The following is a 17,409-nucleotide window of genomic DNA, read 5'->3' on the forward strand; positions in this document are numbered from 1 at the left end:
AGATCTATATGGTAAGTTTTAAAGAAAAATTTTGGTTAGGTTATATTTTAGGTCGTGTATAGGTAGGACTAACTAAGACTTATGTCTATAGTTTAAGGCTGTATTTCAATTTTGTCTACTGTGTTATGGTTTTATCTTCCACTCCTCTGTTTTGATGATTTTCTTCCATTTACTCTTGGTATTAGTGAGAAGAGGAGATGTCATGTCTGCATGGAGTGGCATTCGACCACTGGTTTTAAATCCAGCTAAAGCAAATACAGAATCAATAGCTCGCAATCACGTTATTCATGTTAGTAATAATGGCTTAATCACTATTGCTGGTAAGTATCACCTGTATTTAATTTCTCTGTCATTAGTATTAGATTTCATAGTGTCAAATAATGCAAAGAAGCAAGGTTATAATGCATCAACCATAAAAAACTACTACCCACTTCACCTGTCCGTCTTTTCTTAACCATTTGTCTTATTCTTCCTTAGATTTATTCATACTACCTACTTCCACAATACAAGATGGAATTCTGTTCCATCAGCTACTCTCTGGCTAAAAGCAAATTTTCACACATCCATCTTATAACCATCTTCTTTCCTTTTGTAACCACTTATATATGCTGTCTGAGAAAGAGTAAGGTTAAATTTACTCTTTAAAGCCTTGAAACATTTGTCAGGTCTCCTTGCAAGTGCCTATTATCCAAGTGCTGCTTTTGCAGAAGTGAGGGTTTTTAATGGTTAGAATACCCCTTTTGTGTCATTGACCAACCCTTCTGCTCTTCTTTGCATCCATTTCAACAGTTCCACATCCTTTTTAAAATGAGACTTCCAGACTTGTATGCAGCACTCAAGATGTGGCCTAACTGTACTTTATACAATGGGAAAATCTCATACCTGGTGGCAGAATTTCATTATATCATTGACAGAAACCCATGAGCTGTCATAGCAGCCTGTCTGCACTGCTAAGAGAACTTAATTTCAGACTGTACAATTACTCCTAGTCCCCTTTCGTTCTCCACAACCTTAAGTGTGACACCATTCAATTTTTATGTTATTCTAGGATTTGTGCTGTCCATATGCAGTATCTTACACTTATTAATGTTAAACCTTAACTGCCACCTCTGTCCAGCCAACTAATTTTTCTTGGTTTTGTTGCTGTTGTATGTGCCTTGATTTTCCTGTCATTAACCACCCTGCCAAACTTTGTATCATCTGCAAACCTAGACAATATAATTAATATTTCCTCATCAGTATTGTTAATAAATATCCAAAACAGTGGGGGGGGGTAGCACTGAACCCTGAGGAATTCCACCAATAACATCAGTTTCAGAAGTTGTTGTTATTATTTTTTATTTACTGTTATTATTTATTCATTTTAATTTACATTTATTTCATATATTATAACTGTTAATCTCAGGCCTGTTGTTTTATCTATTATTATTGCAGTAAAGATTTCTGCAATAATAATAGATAAAATGCAGTGGAATTAACACAGTGTAATCAAGTAGTGATAATAATATTAATATATATAGTGTGTGTGTGTGTGTGTGTGTGTGTACATATATATTTATATATATATATACACACACACATATACGCAAGCAACAATACTGGAATGACTTGATAAATATTTGCATCTTCAACAGTTGCATCTACAATGGTACCAATATATACAAGCAAAAAACTGGGATTGCAATGGGTGCTTGTAGTTCCAGTCTGGTTGCCAATTTTTACCTACACTACTTCGAAACAAATATTATCAAGGACATAACTTTGTACAGATACATTGACGATTTAATCGTTTTTAATCATCCCAACTTTCTCACCAAATTTGGCAATAATTACCCATCGGAATTAGAAATAGTTGCTACCAATAAAGATAGCACAAAAACAGCCACTTACCTGGATATTAACATACAGGTGCACAATAACAAAATAGATACCAACGTTTATGACAAACGTTATGCGTTTGGATTTAAAACTATTGGCCTCACCAACTGGCATTCAAATATCTCATTAAGAATTCATAAAAATATAATCGTGTCACAGAGCATTAGAATAATTAAAATATGTAATAACGCTGAATATATAATCAGCACATTTATCGATTTTAAACACAAGTTATCTGAGAACGGATTCCCGGAACGTTTCATTAATATAAAACTACATACAGCTATGTTGATAGCCTTAAATAAATACCATAATCACTTTGACCACTATTATATTATACCTAAAGTTTTGCGGAACTAACTCTTTACCCACTGGATTATCTATGGTTGACGGTTTCTACAGAGCCTGTACATATGTAAATAATTAGGCACTGCCTCAGAAGCATATTTAATACAGCTTACGCTCATTGAAAAAGTTGTACCTGTATTTGCTTCTGAAGTAGTGTAGTAATTAATTCTTGGCTTCCCCCTTAGCCATTTTCTTCTTTCGCTTCTTATGAGAACCTCTTATCCTATTTCATTTCTAAATTTCGCCGCTAAATATTATTAATACCCCTTATTGCTATGCGCTAAGAATACTAGAGGGCGTGTGTGCTCAACTGTTTTAAACTAATTATTTCTCAGCTAACTACATGTCAGTACGAGGGCGCTGGCACCCGCTATCTACGTATATAAATCAACACGTGCTCTACAACATGGTTTTTTTCTTGTGTTTCTTCTTCGAGGTATGTCTGCTTCTCTCGCTATACCACGCTGTAAGTATCTAGGAACTAGCCTTTCCTGTCCACTTCATTTCCATAATATATCTTATTTTATTTTATTGTATACATTATCCAAATTTTGCTGCATTATACTATTGATATACCAGGATCTCTTGCTATAAGGGACGGGAAGTTACGCCCCCGGTATTATCCGACGTACAATTGCATTATTACTTTTCCTTTACTTTAACTATTTGCTATCTCCTTCTACTGTTCTTACCTCATGAACTATTAGAGTAATTCGAGGGGGGTTGAGGTACTATTGCTCTTCTTACACCCTATATCCGTTCTCCTTTTTTAGCTGTTGCTACTTTGTCATCCACTAACATGATATTATTTAAAAACTATTGGTTCTCAACTACCACTATTATTCGTCTTTCTGCTTGATTTATTGTCTTGGCTATATGTCGGGCTAAAGTCATCCAGCCTGTTAACCACCTCAAATTCGTCTAACTACCACAAAATTCGTCTAACTTTAACTTAGTTACCATTATTATAGCTATCCTTCTTTTTGATATCTTTTATTACCATTCGGCATGGATTAACAGGCAGATGATATCAGAAACTGATAGCTCCCTAATTGTAGGAGGACACATTGAAGGGGTTAGCCCTTGATAAAGTCCCTTTCAATGTGTCACCTTTTTCCTATAATTGGCATGACATATGTATTTAGTTATTATTTTCTACATTTATGCTTTATTGATTATTTTGTTTTTTCAATATTTGTTATTTCCATTATTTATGCGTATCCTTACCCAGTTAGAACCATGGACTAGTTATAACTATTATAGCGTTTAGTTGCCACCAGCTTATATATACTTGCCTTTAATAAATTGCACGTTTAATAACTGCTCAAACTATGCTCAAACATAATAAGACTGATGTAATGTTCTATCTAGACATTCATTGATGGCATTAATCAGTTCTTCTCCTCCTTTCAGTTTTTAGTTCTTTTTATTGTATAATTTGCTATAATAATTGTTTATCTTGCCATAATAATTGTTAATTTATTTGCTATATTCATTATATATATATAAAATTATTTTTATGTGTAGAATATAGTAAGTATACATATAAGTATCGAATATAACTAATGCTACTAATGAAAATACGGTGTACCCTGGGAGCGATACATGTGTTGAACAAAGGGTGGAAGAAAGGAAAAGAAAAAGTGTAACGAAATAAAATGAAAAGAAAAGAACAAAATGCAAATTTTGAAAAAACAACGACCAAGGTAGAAATAGCATTGCAGTATCTTTCATAATTTTTGTGTCTTCTTCAGAGGTCATCCACCAAAATTATGAAAAAGAACAGCAATACTCTTACTTCTGTTTCTGACATGTTCTGTATGTCAAAGATCACGTGTAAGAAACCACGTGGTAAAATCTTAGCCTAGCGCAGCTCCACTGCTTACGTAAATTCATTACATAATATACAGACACCAAAATTCATCTAACGCTAGGCGCCGCTAGCGTATCTACGCATATATACACGGGTTAGCTTCTGGCACAGTCTTTTCTGTCAACACCACCATTAGTGGTAAGTCCTTGTCATTCGGTTACTCTTTTCCTTTGTCTTCGCCTATTTCACTTTCATAGCGGTCTACTTACTTCTGTAAGGTCATCCATGTTCTGTATGTAATACTTTAGTAACACATAATAGTTTTGCATAACTTGACTTTAATTATTTATTCTAAATTTGTATTCAAAATTCCTTTTAGATTTTACCCGTGGTTTCTTACACGTGATCTTTGACATACAGAACATGTCAGAAACAGAAGTAAGAGTATTGCTGTTCTTTTTCATAATTTTGGTGGATGACCTCTGAAGAAGACACAAAAATTATGAAAGATACTGCAATGCTATTTCTACCTTGGTCGTTGTTTTTTCAAAATTTGCATTTTGTTCTTTTCTTTTCATTTTATTTCGTTACACTTTTTCTTTTCCTTTCTTCCACCCTTTGTTCAACACATGTATCGCTCCCAGGGTACACCGTATTTTCATTAGTAGCATTAGTTATATTCAATACTTATATGTATACTTACTATATTCTACACATAAAAATAATTTTATGTATACATTATGGTTGTAGGGTACCTTTGCGCTTGCAGTGTCCCTGATCCATAATTCATATTATTGCAATTCTAATCCATCTAAATCTTAAATTTCTTCCCCCACACATACCCTACAGCTTCTCTTATTTTTATTTTTTATTATTTAATTATTTATATATATATATTTATATATTTATTTATTTATTTATTTATTTAAGCCCCTTCCAAAATATTAAAATAACAAAAATTACTTGACTTCTGTATGGACAACATAGTTTTGCAAAAAAAAAAAAAAAAAAAGAAAGAAAAAATTAATTAAAAAATAAAACCTTTACTAAGAATATAAAAATAAGTAAGTAATAATACAAATTTCAAGTAAAAACTAAAAATAAAATAAAAGAAAAGCTGCTAAGCAATAATACTGAGCTTTGAAAATGATGGATAGCAAGAATATTAGCATTAGTAGTGGCATATGATGCAAGAAAGCTTATACAGCATTGGAGAAAAATAAAGAAAAAAACTTCCCATTTCACCTGTCCACACCCTCCAATAGCTTGCCTAATTCTTCCTTGAATTTATTTAAGCTATCAACTTCCACAACAACAGATGGAAGTTGTTCATAGTCTGAGCAAGAGGAAGAATCACATCAGCATTATTGTTTTGCCAAGTGCAAGTCAACAAAATATTATGACTGGGATCCTATAATTTTACTTTAGCATTAGTAGAGGCATATGATACAAGAAAGCAAGCTTATGCAGTATCAGCTTTAAAAAAAAAAAAAAAAAAAAAAAAGTTTTCTGTATTCCCTCCCCCCCCCACTTATTCAAATTTTCCGCGACTGACTTTCAACTCCTCCCGTTTCTTGCCCCAAATTGACACACAAACTTGTGCTTCATCGCATGCATCCTGCAGCTGTTGTGGAGGACTTTACACCATATAGCTTGCATCCCGCTAAACCAGAGAGCCCCGCAAATCCGAAATCGTAGGGAAATGGAGAATGGAATGGAAGAGACAGAGCTTGGTGCTTCAAGCACAATTGAGGTCACACCACCAACACAGGGGACACAACCAAACTCAACCGAAAGAACAGAGGAGACCAAGGATCCAAAATCGGTCACGAAGAGGGAAAATACAAAATTGACATTACTGAAATTTGATCAGGAAACCCAGAGTACAAGTGAGGCCAAGCAACCAAGTGATCAGGTGGGAAGACTTGAAGAACAGCATAAAATGCCAGAGGAAACCATCCTAGACCCGACACTCCCAAAGGGAACTGTGCCAGAGCAGACACTCCTACTGCGTATGACCCTCGAAAATATAATGAAGAAGAATAGTAATAGGATTTCTTCATCCATCCGTGCAGAAATAATCCTGCAATGGAATAAGCTGGAGACCATACTAATGAAAACACATACAAATTACCAGAGAACAATGACAACCCTGGAAGCACTACGTGTAGATGGCGGCAATCAAATGCCACAGCGCACCCCATCATATGCTCAAGCGCTGAGGAACACACCCACAGAAACACTGAGAATGGGCAAGGCCACAGAAGCTAAAAAGAAAACACTTCTGCCAACGCCCAATATAATCATTTTAAGACCAACAGGGGAAGAAACCAGTACAAGTGAGGAAATCAAGAAAAAAGTAATCCAAAACCTCAGAGAAGAATTCGGAGCAACCAGAATAAAAGCCATAAGAAAGACCAGAAATCCAGGGATAGTAATAGAAACGGAGAGTAAGGAAGAAGCAGAAGTAATTATAACAAACCCCAAGATCCCTACACTGGGCTCACAGTGGAGGCCCCCGAAGAGAAAAAGGCCCTCAGTGGTTATCTTCAACATGGACCAGGATTTGACCCCTGAACTTCTGGCAGAGGAGATCTACAGGAAGAATCTAAAAAGTGCACTCCCAGACCGGGATGGGAAAGTGCTGGTTTTCCCAAAATACAAAACCAGAGTAAATAACAGTGGCAACTGTAATTGGGTCATAGAACTTGCCCCTGAGGCTTGGCGAATCCTACGAACACAGAGTACCATCTATGTGGAGTGGAGCAGTCATAAGTGTAGGGAGCATGTGGCAGTAATAAAGTGCTATAGGTGCTGCAAGTATGGCCACACCTCCCAAACCTGCAACCAGAAAGAAGCTATGTGCAGCCACTGCTCAGAGAAAGGGCATGAATTTAAAAATTGCCCAAACAAGGAGAAAGATCCCATATGCATCAATTGCAAATCTCTGAGGCTGGACCACACACACACTCCGTACGGGATGCAAAATGCCCAACGTACCAAAAAGTAAAGAGTGTATTCCAACAACGAATTGATTATGGGGACACACCATAAGAAATATAACTACGGAGTTCTGAAGATACACCAGATCAATGGGCATCGTGCCAGGGCAGTGGTTGACCAGGTGTGATACAAAGCCGATGAAGAAAATGCCGACATCATCCTTATCCAGGAGCCCTATACAGACACACAAAGCAGGTCAGGGGATTCCCAATGAGTTATAAAATTATCCAGAGTGATGAGGATACCCCATGGGCAGCAGTGGTAGTGAGGAATCCGGAAATAGCGGCAACAAAATTACCACAGCTCTGTACGCCCTGGGCCGCCTGTGCCCATATAATCAGCTCAATTGGGAATTTCTACGCAATTTCATTGTACTGCAGACCTGGTGTGGAAATCGACTTTGCTATCACATATCTCCAATCTGTCCAGACAACCCTAGCAGGACAAAGAATAATTGTAGGAGCAGATGTAAACTGCCTCTCCCCTGTTTTGGCACAATGCCACACCAGACCGCCGCGGAACCAGAAATGGACAAAGGCTGGACGAATTCCTGGCAAATTCAATCCTTGCAGTCAAAAACCAACCCTTTAACCTGCCAACATTCTGCAATACCTTGTGGGAAGCCACGATTGATATCACCCTGACCACAAGGAATATTGAAGCCCACGTGACCGATTGGACAGTGCAAAATGCCTGGACCACATCGGATCACCGTACAATAACCTACCAAATCAGAAGATTAATGACAAAAATAACTACAAACAGACAATTGGCAAACAGAGTCGCAATCCAAAAGGTAGACTGAGAACTCTTCAGAGTACAACTCACCAGCAAGGCGCAAAAAACGCTGGAGGAACTGGCCAGACAGGCGGTGGACAGTGAGATTAAAAACCCAGATACACTCCAAGAGAAAATCACCAGTATCATAACTGAAGCAGCAGAGACAGCGATGAAGAGGAACCCCCCCCCCCAGTCGGGGACTCCAGAATTGCAAAGATTGAGAAAACAGGTCCAGACAAAACAGAAGGAATTCCAAAGAGCACGGAGTACATGGCCACCAACAGAGGTAGCAGTACTACGGCAACAATAGAAAGAGGTGCGAAGCACCTATACAGAAAAAATTAAAAAGAACAAGCGAGCCTCTTGGGAAAACCTGGTCTCCAAGGCAGGGAACGAGAACCCCTGGGGCGTAGTGTATAAAATCACCACAAACAAACTCCCCAGGGGAAAAGCATCCACTGTAACGAGGATACCCAATGGAAGCCTGACTAAAACGTGGGAGGAATCGATTACCAATATCCTTAGTGCTATCATCCATGAACCACCAGATATCCTTAATGAACAACAAAAGGTAATATGCCAGTCAAACCAAATGTATAGAACCCAAGGAATAGAACCGCCCTTCACAGTCGATGAATTACAGGGTGCGGCCTTGCAAATGCGCAACAGGAAATGTCCCAGCCCGGATCTCATAGAACCAGAGATGGTCAAAAAAACCGTGGAATATATACCGAACCTGATACTTAATCTCCTCAACCGATGCCTGGAAACTGGGAAATTCCCGACAAGTTGGAAGACTGCACACCTAAAACTTACCTTAAAACACCCAACAAAACCTGCGGACCAACCGGCCTCATATCGCCCCATAGCCCTACTCTCTACCCTAAGCAAACTCTGTGAAAGGCTGCTCCACAAAAGGATCATAAACCATTACAAAACCGCCAACCTGGAATCATCCAGGAAATATGGATTCAAACCAGGCTTCTCGACCATTGAAGCAGTCCAAAACCTCATAACCAAGGCAACCCAAAGTAACAAGAAGTATTTTCTGGTAATAGCAGTGGATTTTGCTGGGGCCTTCGACACCGTCTGGTGGCCCAGCGTCCTTGGCAGACTCCGGAAAGCAGCACTCCCAGAAAACTTGTATAACAGTGTCCGGGCATATCTGTCAGATAGGAAAATTGAGGTCGTCACAACTTTCCGAAGAGTTGTTAAAAGCGTCCGAAGGGGCTGCCCACAGGGATCTATCCTGGGGCCACTAATGTGGAACATGGTTTTTGATGACTTCTTGGCTCTAGACCTGGGAAATGTGGCCAATCAGGCCTTTGCTGATGATCTCATTTTAATGGTGGAAGCGGACTCCAGAACGGGACTTGAAACACAGGCAAACCAAACACTACAAACCTTACAGAATTGGGCGAAAACACATGTTAATGATTTCATCAACCAAGACAAACTCAGTATTACTAAAAGGCTGTCTAAATATCAGACGACCACCGCAAATAAAGATAGCAGGATCCACCATTAAACTAGCAAAGCAAGTAAAGTATCTAGGTATTATCCTGGATGGAAACCTGTCCTTTACACCTCACCTACTTGAGAGAGAAACTAAGGAACTATGCAGCACTTGTAGCAAGAGTATCTCGCAGGGACTGGGGACTCAACAGGAAGACCCTGTCCCTGTATTATAAAACAATATTCATCCCAGCGATCACCTACGGATCGCCAATCTGGTTCAGGAAGGCCGGAACTGCGGTCAACAGAAGACTGCTGGACACTTTACAAAGAAACACTTCTAACTATAACTAGGGCATGCAAAACGGTGAGCACCCACACTCTGCAGGTCCTGGCAGGAGCTCTTCCACTGGACCTCGAGGTGACTAGATGTGGACTCATATTTACTGTCCAAGGATATACCTGCCTCCATCTATGACTTTACCTTGGACCCAACCAACAGCCGGACAGCAGAGAAACAACGAATAGTGGCTCACATGTTGAAGATTTGGCAGCACAGATGGGAGATGTCGCCAAAGGGTCAAGTTACAAGAAGCTTCATACCGATGATCGCAAATATGTACCCAAAAGCCCCCTCGTGGTTCTATCCTGGGCTAAATACAACCTTCCTCCTGATGGGCCACGGCCCATTTAAAGCAAAACTGAACGCACTCAGAATAATAGAAGAGTCCATATGCACCTGTGGAGAACCTGAAACCTGGCAGCATATTATGCACGACTGTGAATGCTACGAAGAACACAGAAGTAGACTTATAACTGAGATTCAATACTTGCCGAAAAATCAAGAGTACCATCTACTGGATTCAGAACATGAATACAAAGCCCTCAGCCGATTTGCACTTGATGTCTTCAATAGACGACGAACAGAAATAGCCATCCACAATGAATAGATGACCACAAATAATAAATAAAGGCAAACTGATAAAACATCAACACAGAGGAAAGGATAGCAAAATACTAAGGACAAACGGCATAATATGCAGCAGAATAAATGAAACAGCATCAACCTAGGAACCAATGGGAGTGGCTCCAGCCAAGATGTCGTCGCTCCCAGGATGAAACCACACACCTAGAAAAGGACCAAGCCCCACCAACGAGTCATCATCAGAGTGCTCTTGCTGGAGGGCACTGCAAATTGCCGCTATGGCGAACTGGGCGGGGCTCCCTTGCCCAGTCCATTTTCTCTCCCTATCCCTGGTGGGGTGAGGGGAAGGTCTTTCTGCCCCCTCCCCACCCCACCACCCCTCTTTCCCTCTGGTGGGGCAAGGGCATGCTCCACTGATATACCTGGGGTTGCCTTCTCTATTGACCCCATATTTCTGTTTTTTTTTCTCCCAGCCTTCCGTCTCCATCTACCTGTATCGCCAGCGAAAAGCGAATGACCCACACAACGTAAAATTTTAAATGCCAAACTCGACACACTTGCAACCTCTTTCAGCCTAATTAGATTCAAGCATTTATCCCTCTCCGCCCCCCCCCCTTTTTTATACCTATATATATATATATAGGTCCTAGCCACTGAAATCTCAGGAAATTAGGTGGCAGGACCTGCCAGAGTACTTATCTAAAAATACTGGTGTACCTGGTCTGCCTCCACGGAGCCAAGTGTGGCCAACGTTGGGCCTCAGTAGGGGTCCAGCGGCTAAACGGCCGGATGAACAACAGAACACAACACTATACATGCACAATATCCATACACTTTTAAATCTCTGGCCTTCCCAGTGAACTGGTACACCCACAATGAAAGCAACACGGAGATGGGGGCAACCCCTGGTGCCGTTAGACACTAAATACACTTTACACTTTACTTGGCAATGGTCAGGCCACACATTGAGTACTGTGTACAGGTCTGGAGACCTCATTTTAGGAAGGATGTAGAGTTGCTAGCATGTACAAAGAAGGACAACAAGATTTGTGAAGGGAACAAAGGTTGTTCCCCTCACAAAGAAAAACTTAAGTTCTGCAAATTGCAGCACCTGGAAAGTTAAGCACCTGCAAGGTGATCTGATTGAAGTGTATAAGGCCTTGAATGGGTTGAGCAAACTGAATGCTGATGGGATTCTTTCTCTTGCTCAGACTAAGAACCTGAGGGGGCACAGTTTCAAATTGAGGAAAGATAGTTGTAGAATAGATGCCTGGAAATTTGCCTTTAACCAGCAGGTAGTTCATCATTGGAACAGACTTCCATCTTTTGTTGTGGAAGCTAATAGCCTAAATAAATTTAAGGCAGAGCTGTACAGGCATTTGGAACGAATGGAAGTGTGAAATGTTTTTTTTTTTTTTTTTTTTGGCTGATGCTGCTTAAGCTTGCTTTCTTGCATCGTATGCCTCTACTAATGCTAATACTAATCTGTGCAACTTCATTAGTAATTACAAAGGCCACAGTATCTTAACTAGCTGGGTCCATATGACAAAAATAGAAGCCAGCTAGAGTTGTGAACATAAAAAAAATCGCCAAGGAAAATTACCTCACTCTTAGGAAGTTGGGTTAGAGAAAGTAAAGTTTTAAAGAAAGGAAGGCAGAGAGCTTAAAGAAAGGAAGCCAAGTGATTAGTGGAAATGCACAGACAAAATAAGAGAAGATTAAAAAAAGGTGATTCCAAATTACTAAATCTCTCGCAGAAAATATTACAGCAGACACATGCACAAGTACCATATTTGAAGCGAAAGGAACTGTGCTGCAAGGGAATTTTGAAGTGTGTTAGTTGTCTGACAGCACCAGAGGTTACTTCCATCTCATGGTGTCTTGGCAATGATATACAGGAATTTTTATAGCAAGGATAAGGAGGTGATTATCTCCTTGTATAAGGCAATGGTCAGGCCACACCTGAGAGCTGTATACAGGTCTGGAGCTTCATTTTAGGAAGGATGTAGATCTGTTGGAGCGCGTGCAGAGAAGGGCAACACGATTAGTGAATGGAACAAAGGGTTCCTCTTACGAAGAAAGGCTTAAGTTTTGCAAATTAGTGTCTGGAGACTAGGCACCGGCAAGGTGATCTGATAGAGGTGTATAAAGCCTTGAATGGTTTGAGCATCTCAATACTGATGGAATTCTTCCTCTTGATCAGAATAATTGCCTGAGAGGACATAAATTCAAATTGAGGAAAAACAGTTGTAGGATAGATGTGTGGAAGTTTGTCTTTAGCCAGTGGGTGGTTGATTGCTGGAACAAACTTCCATCTGTCGTTGTAGAAAAGGCAGAACTAGACAAACATATTGAGCGAGTGGATGGGTGAAATTAGAATTTTTTTTTTTTTTTTTTTTTTTTTGGCTGATGCTATATAAGCTTGCTTTCTTGTATCATGTGCCTTTACTAATGGTAATTCAGTCAGGTTTCATTGCAGATGTCTGGTTTCCTGATGTTACAATTTACAGAACCCAACTCAATGGTTTAAAGCACAAAAGGGTACACATATTAAGAACTTTCTTGATAATTGCACCATTTGTACAATTATTCTTGTTGCTGTTTTCTTCTCTCTATTCTTTCCTTTCCAACATGTGTGTTTTTCCTAAAATGAGACTTCCAAAATTCTATGCAATATTCCTTTGGTTTATAGAATGAGATAATCACCTCTTTATCTCTGCTGGCAAAGAGGTGAACAACTCATGTCAGAAATCCATGAGCACTGCTTAGAGAAAACTTCATGTGCACATATATAGAATTACTACTAGATCTTTTTCCTTATCACCTAACTTTAGTTTCATTCTAACATAATAATTGTTATTCTAGGATTACTTCCAAACATTAAACCTCGTTTGCCATTTTACAGCCCAGCTACTTAGTTTTTTTTAGATATAGGTTAATTGTTTCATGTCATTAATTCTGATTAATATCATTAACCAATCTGTCTGTCTTTGTATCATAAACTAACTTACACATCAAACTTGTAATTCTTACAATCATTATTAAATATTAAGGAGCCCAACACCAAACCCTGTGGTATCCCACTCATAATTATTTATTAATTATTTGCTGATGCTATTGAGGCAGAGTTAGGTGGGTCGGAAAACTGCTAGCTTGGAGGGATACAAGGACTAATAGATTAACAGTAGCCATTGGCAGAGGTTAAAGTGATTCTTGCACTGCTTCTATTGGAATGAGCAAAAGCCTGGAAAACAAGATGCAGGATATTTCAGAAACTGCTGGGAGTCATTGTGGTACAAGTAAACACATGGGTTGTGTTAGGGTAGCTAAGAAAAAGAACAGGTGCATGTATACTTGCGTGTACACCAATGCTAGGAGTTTGGTAAATAAATTTGATGAATTTCAGTTGTTGGTCAAAACATCAAAGGTAGATATTGTTGGGATATCACAGACGTGGTATCACACAGATATAAGGAATGCAGAACTGGAATTTGGGGAGTCTACAGAAAGGATAGACAGGATAGGAAGGGAACAGGAGTTATGCTATTAGTTAAGAAACCCATAAAATCCACTCAAGTGAAGCCAGTCGACATCGCTGGACAGTGCAGTGTCGAGTCAGTTTGGTGTGACATAAGCATTGGGAGATCAAAATTGAGAGTAGGAGTGTGCTATAGGCCTAATGACTCTGATGAGTATAATAAGAAACTGTACAGCGAAATAGAGTGGGCCAGTAAATCAGAGAGTCTTATAATGGGGGATTTTAATTTCCCAGATATTGACCGGAATTTGTGAGTTGGTCACTCGCACACCAGCAAGGCTTTTGTGGATTTATTGGATGATTGTTTTCTAAATCAGCATGTTCGGGAGGCAACTAGAGGGAGCAATACTCTTGATTTGATTATCAGTAGTGATTCTTCATGCATTAAAAATCTGCAGATACAGGAACCACTAAGTGGCAGTGATCACAGTGTGCTGAAGTGGGATTTACTCAAGGAGGTAACTACCATCAGGGGTAAAGGGAAGGGTTATTGCTTTTGTAAAGGCGACTATGGTGGTCTGAGACAGTATTTAAATTCTATACAATGGGACCAACTGATGATGTTAGCAACAGCAAATTCAAAATGGGAAGCATTCAAAGAACTTATCTTGGAAGCTACTAGGCTTTACATACCAACTAAGAAATATTGTTCAAGGTTTAGGCCTAAATGGATATCAGATGAACTAATGAGACATATGACATAGAAGAAAAATGCTTGGGATACATATAAATTAACACGTGACACAGAAACCTATGATAGATATAAGTTGATCTGCAACCGAGTTACAAAGGAGGTTAGGCAGGCGAAGGCAGATTACAAGAAATCTTTGGCAAGGGATGCAAAGAAAAACAGCAAGGAGTTCTTTACTTATGTAAACTCTAGAAGGAAGGGGATGAATCAGAATGGTCCACTTGATATGTTGATGATCCTGCTCAGGTAGCTAACAAACTAAATCAATATTTTGCATTGACATTCACACATGAGGAGTTATTCAGCGAAGGGAATGCCAGGGGTGTATTCAACTCTGGCAGTAAGCTAGATAACCTTGTAATAACTGAGAGAAAAATGGAGGAGAAATTGTTGAAGATGAACACAAGAAAGGCCCCCGGGGTGGATGGGATCTATCCAGTTATATTAAAGGAGGCAGCAAAGGAAGTAAGCAAACCCTTAGCCATAATTATGAGAGCTTTCTTGGACTCAGGGGAGGTACCCTTAGACTGGAGTTGTGCAAATGTTAACCCAATTCACAAAGGAGGATCAAAGGCTGACACAAATAATTATACACCTGTGAGTTTAACTTCTGTTCCAAGAAAATTAATGTAGGCACTCGTTAAAGAAGCACTGCAGGATCATCTAGACAAGACTTCAGTTATAGCTCGGACACAGCATGGTTTTGTTAAGGGAAAGTCTTGCTTGACCAATTTGATTGGATACTATGATGCAGCCACAAAAGAACTGGATGCAGGGAATAACTTTGATATTATATACTTGGATCTTAGAAAGGCTTTTGATACTGTTGCACATGGAAGACTGCTGCACAAATTGGAGCAGTGTGGCTTGGAGGCAAATTGCTGTTATGGATAAAGGGGTGGTTGAGGGGGAGAAGACAGAGAGTGGTAATCAATGGACACTGCTCATCGTGGACTAATGTTATTAGTGGAGTCCCTCTGGGTTCAGTGTTGTGTCCATTATTGTTTTCTGTATTTATAAATGATATTGGTGATGGTATATAAAGCTTAATGTCCAAGTTTGCAGACAATACAAAGGTTGGCAGGGTTGTTAAGGACGTATCAACTCTGTGGTACTACACTGACAGTGGTAGAGAATGAAAAGGACCTGGGGGTAATTGTGCAAGCAGATATGAAGTTCTCTGAGCAGTGCAGATGGGCTGCAAGAGTAGCTCATGGTGTCTTATCAATGATATATAGGAATTTTTCTAGCAGGGATAAGGAAGTGATTATTCCCTTGTATAAGGCAATGGTCAGGCCACACCTTGAGTGCTGTATTCATGTCCGGAGACCTCATTTCAGGAAGGATGTAGAGCTGCTGGAATGAGTACAGAGAAGGGCAACAAGATGGAACAAAGGGTTGTCCTTACGAAGAAAGGCTTAAGTTTTGCAAATTACAGTGTCTGGAGACTAAGCACCAGCGAGGTGATCTGATAGAGGTGTATAAAGCCTTGAATGGTTTGAGCATGCTCAATGCCGATGGGATTCTTCCTCTTATTCAGAATAATCACCTTCCTCTTATTCAGAATAATCATGCTGGTTCTGCATTAGCTTGCTTTCTTGCATCATATGCCTGTACTAATGCTAATGCCAGTCTGTCTGTCTTTGTATCATCAACTAACTTACACATCAAACTTGTAATTCTTTCAATCGGTATTAAATATTAAGGAGCCCAGCACCGAACCCTGTGGTATCCCACTCATAATTATTCCACTCAAACTGAAAGCACAATGGTCTGAAAGTTTGGGGGTAAAGCAAATTGCAGTATAGCTTGTTTGGGAAAGGGAACTGTTGGGAATAAATTTCCTGGTTACTTCACCTTTTTGGGAAGGTGATCCAGATCCATGTTTTCTGATGACGGACTTTCCCCGTGTCATTCTGTTTGCAGTTTTCAAAGTGGTCAGCTACTTTGTTTATCTTGATGAAGTGGGCAAATCCACAGTATGCCTGATGAAGGTTGGAGGTGGGAGAACTTTTCTGTGAGTACCTGGAGATCTAGAGGAGGATTAAGCATTGCATTCTGATTAGTTGTTTTCTGAATATATTTTGCCTATACTGTGGAGCACACTGCTGCTCCCATAGGACACAATGGGGATGAACATAGCTTTGTAAATTAGATGCAGGAGCTTGAAGCCAAAGGTAAACTTAATCTTCTCCCTTAGGTGTTGAATATATAGGAAAAACAATTGCTGAATTACACCAAGGTATTCCCCAAGTATAAGACTTGTGTTAAAACATAGCTGCCACTTTTTTCACCTTTCATGAAGCCTGTCCAAATCATCCTGAAGAGCACTGCTTGGCACTGATCATTAACGACTCTCTGTCTTTACATCTTCTGGAAATTTTGACTTGGTCTCTGTCCTTTCATCAATGTTGTTTATGAAAATCAGAAACAGCAGTGGTCCAAGAACTGATCCATGGGACCTGTCAATTAACCTTCTTTTTTATCTAGTTTAGTAACTTGCCCCTAATGCCACATTGCTCCACTTTATACAACAGTTGTTCATGTATTTCAGAGACCATACTGATATCTAAGTCTGTGATATCAGAATTATTGTTTGTATCCAGCTCCTTCATGATGACCTTATAGTAATGACTAATCATCATTATTAGTCACGATTCCCCGTTTAAGTAATCAGTGCTATTCTGTGATTGCTCTCCTGGGATCTGGATAATCCTGCATTACTTCTTTGACTGTCGACTTCGTTATTCTCCCTGCCTCAAACTACAGGTCTGTGGCTTCTCACTTTACCCTTTGAACTAGCTTTGTGATTAGAAGGTGCACTTGCACATCTCCAATCTGTAGCAACTTTCCCTGAATTCAAAGGTGCTGTCATAATGGAAACTGATATGTCACATTATGACTTGCACGGTATGCTTGTGTTAATCAGACCATGTGCAGATATTAGCTTACTGTAGTGTCTACACACAGTATTATTA

The 17,409-nt window shown here is 39.5% G+C and overlaps 1 protein-coding gene across 2 annotated transcripts in view; it reads left to right on the top strand.

The window, feature by feature from the left end:
- The window catches only part of Gpo1 (glycerophosphate oxidase 1), a 428,577-nt gene that overhangs the window by 293,830 nt on the left and 117,338 nt on the right, over positions 1 to 17,409 (top strand). For both annotated transcript variants that reach the window (XM_090387948.1, XM_090387949.1), the window contains exon 11: positions 186 to 320. In XM_090387948.1, the coding sequence (XP_090244074.1) occupies positions 186 to 320 (135 nt within the window). The remainder of the gene's footprint in view (positions 1 to 185; positions 321 to 17,409) is intronic.

This window comes from Mastigoproctus giganteus, chromosome 13 (assembly GCF_048544385.1).
Source record: "Mastigoproctus giganteus isolate SK-2022 chromosome 13, ASM4854438v1, whole genome shotgun sequence".
Lineage (NCBI taxonomy): Eukaryota > Metazoa > Arthropoda > Arachnida > Uropygi > Thelyphonidae > Mastigoproctus > Mastigoproctus giganteus.